Source organism: Callospermophilus lateralis, chromosome 18 (genome assembly GCF_048772815.1).
Source record: "Callospermophilus lateralis isolate mCalLat2 chromosome 18, mCalLat2.hap1, whole genome shotgun sequence".
Lineage (NCBI taxonomy): Eukaryota > Metazoa > Chordata > Mammalia > Rodentia > Sciuridae > Callospermophilus > Callospermophilus lateralis.
Genome location: NC_135322.1, coordinates 3,521,172 through 3,523,566, shown reverse-complemented (window position 1 = coordinate 3,523,566; position 2,395 = coordinate 3,521,172). Strand labels below are relative to the sequence as shown.

The following is a 2,395-nucleotide window of genomic DNA, read 5'->3' as shown; positions in this document are numbered from 1 at the left end:
TGGAGAGAAACCATACAAATGTAAACATTGTGCAAAGACCTTTAAACGTACCTCAAGCCTTGTTATTCATCAGAGAATTCATACTGGAGAAAAACCATACAAATGTAAAGATTGTGGCAAAGCTTCCATTTATTCCTCACACTTAAATATTCATAAGAGAATGCATACAGAAGAGAAATCCTACAAATGTGAAAGTTGTGGAAAGGCTTTTGCTAGTTCATCATATCTTGCTGTGCATCATAGAATCCATACTGGAGAGAAACCCTATAATTGTAAAGATTGTGGGAAAACCTTCATTTCTTCCTCAGAACTTCATAGGCATCAGAGAATCCACACTGGAGAGAAACATTACAAATGCCAAGAGTGTGGAAAAGCCTTTATTAATTCTTCACATCTTACTACTCATAAGAGAATTCATACTGGAGAGAAACCTCACAAATGTAATGAGTGTGGTAAAGCTTTCCTTTCTTCCTATAACTTAAATGTGCATAAGAGAATACATACAGGAGAGAAATTCTATAAATGTGATAGTTGTGGAAAGGCTTTTGCTAGTTCATCATATCTTGCTGTGCATCAGAGGACCCATACTGGAGAGAAACCTCACAAATGTAATGAGTGTGGCAAAGCTTTCATTCGTTCCTCAATCTTAAATGTGCATAAGAGAATACACTCAGGAGAGAAATCCTACAAATGTGAAAGTTGTGGAAAGGCATTTGCTCATTCCTCAAGTCTTGCTGTACATCAGAGAATCCATACTGGAGAGAAACCTTACAAATGTAATGAGTGTGGCAAAGCTTTCACTTGTTCCTCAACCTTAAATGTGCATAAGAGAATACATACAGGAGAGAAATACTACAAATGTGAAAGTTGTGGAAAGGCTTTTGCTCATTCCTCAAATCTTACTGTTCACCAGAGAATCCACACTGGAGAGAAACATTACAAATGCCAAGTGTGTGGAAAAGCTTTTATTCGTTCTTCACAGCTTGCTATTCATAAGAGAATTCATACCGGTGAGAAGCCTCACAAATGTAATGAGTGTGGCAAGTCCTTCATTCATTCCTCACATTTAAATGTGCATAAGAGAATACATACAGGAGAGAAATCCTACAAATGTGAAAGTTGTGGAAAGGCTTTTGCTCATTCCTCATCTCTTGCTGTGCATCAGAGAATCCACACTGGAGAGAAACGTTACAAATGCCAAGTGTGTGGAAAAGCTTTTATTCGATCTTCACAGCTTGGTATTCATCAGAGAATCCATACTGGAGAGAAACCCTAGAATTATAAAGATTGTGGCAAAACTTTCATTTCTGACTCAGGTTTTCATCGGCATCTGAATATTCACACTGTGTAGAAAGTACAAATGTGAACATTGTGCAAAGGCATTTACTCATTCCTTACTTTCTGTTGTACATCAGAGGATCCATACTAAAAAATTTTAAAAAATCTAGTTGAAGAATGTAACAAAACATTTCACCACAGGTCTCACTTGTGTAATCATCGAAGAATATATACTGGAAACACATAGTTTGATTTCAAAGAATGTGAAAAATTATTTAATAAGTGCTCACATTTTATTTTATATCAGACAATTCGTACTGATGAGAAAAACTGAAAACATAAAATATGTGAAAAAATTTTAAATACAGATTCAACCTTATACAAATCACAGAAATTGTACTACCTATATTCATACAAGATATGCAGGTGGAAAGGCCTTGGAAAAATATGCGCAGTAGGGATTGCAAAAAGTTACATGGGAAAATAACATTTTTATGTAGAATAAATCTGTGGATCTATTTCAACAAGCAGAAAACTACAATAGCAATATAAATTTTCATGCTAGAAATGACGAAGGCAATGTCAATTTTATGCCATATTCTAATCTAGAGTATTATAAATAAAAATGCAAAGTCAACAATTGCACGACTTTAGTGTGTTTCAAAGGATCAAAGACAAAATCTTTTTGTCTGTATGTTTATATCAAATAGATCCATTTTTCTCTGGCAATTCTGCTATTTCAAAGTGTACGTAACAGATATTAATTTCACCATCAAATCAGTTTTGACTACATCTTATTTCCTCATAATTACATAAAATCTCAAGGTGAATTTTCTGCATTTTAGAGAGAACTTTGCATGGTACAGAGGCACCATTAATGTTCATTTTCAATAGTGATTAAGGTAAAGAATAACATACATCTAAAACATCTCTAATTGGGCATGCTTTGTGTTTGAATTGCAACTGAATGCAGGCCATTCTGCAGTAGTAAATCAGAGCATCATTCTTCAGCATAAAATTGTGAAAAGAAATTCATAATTAGTGAAATTAAACATATCATCAATCAAGCCTTAAGGAGAAAACAACTCACCAGTGCATGAAAATATCGGTAAATATA

General features: G+C 34.2%; 1 protein-coding gene across 1 annotated transcript in view; it reads left to right on the top strand.

Annotated features, from left to right (window-relative positions):
- LOC143638197 (uncharacterized) overlaps nucleotides 1-1,276 on the top strand; it is a 2,830-nt gene extending 1,554 nt beyond the window's left edge. Inside the window, exon 2 of the mRNA XM_077105885.1 lies at nucleotides 8-1,276. Within this exon, the coding sequence (XP_076962000.1) occupies nucleotides 8-1,276 (1,269 nt within the window). The remainder of the gene's footprint in view (nucleotides 1-7) is intronic.
- The last annotated feature ends 1,119 nt before the right edge of the window (nucleotides 1,277-2,395 follow it).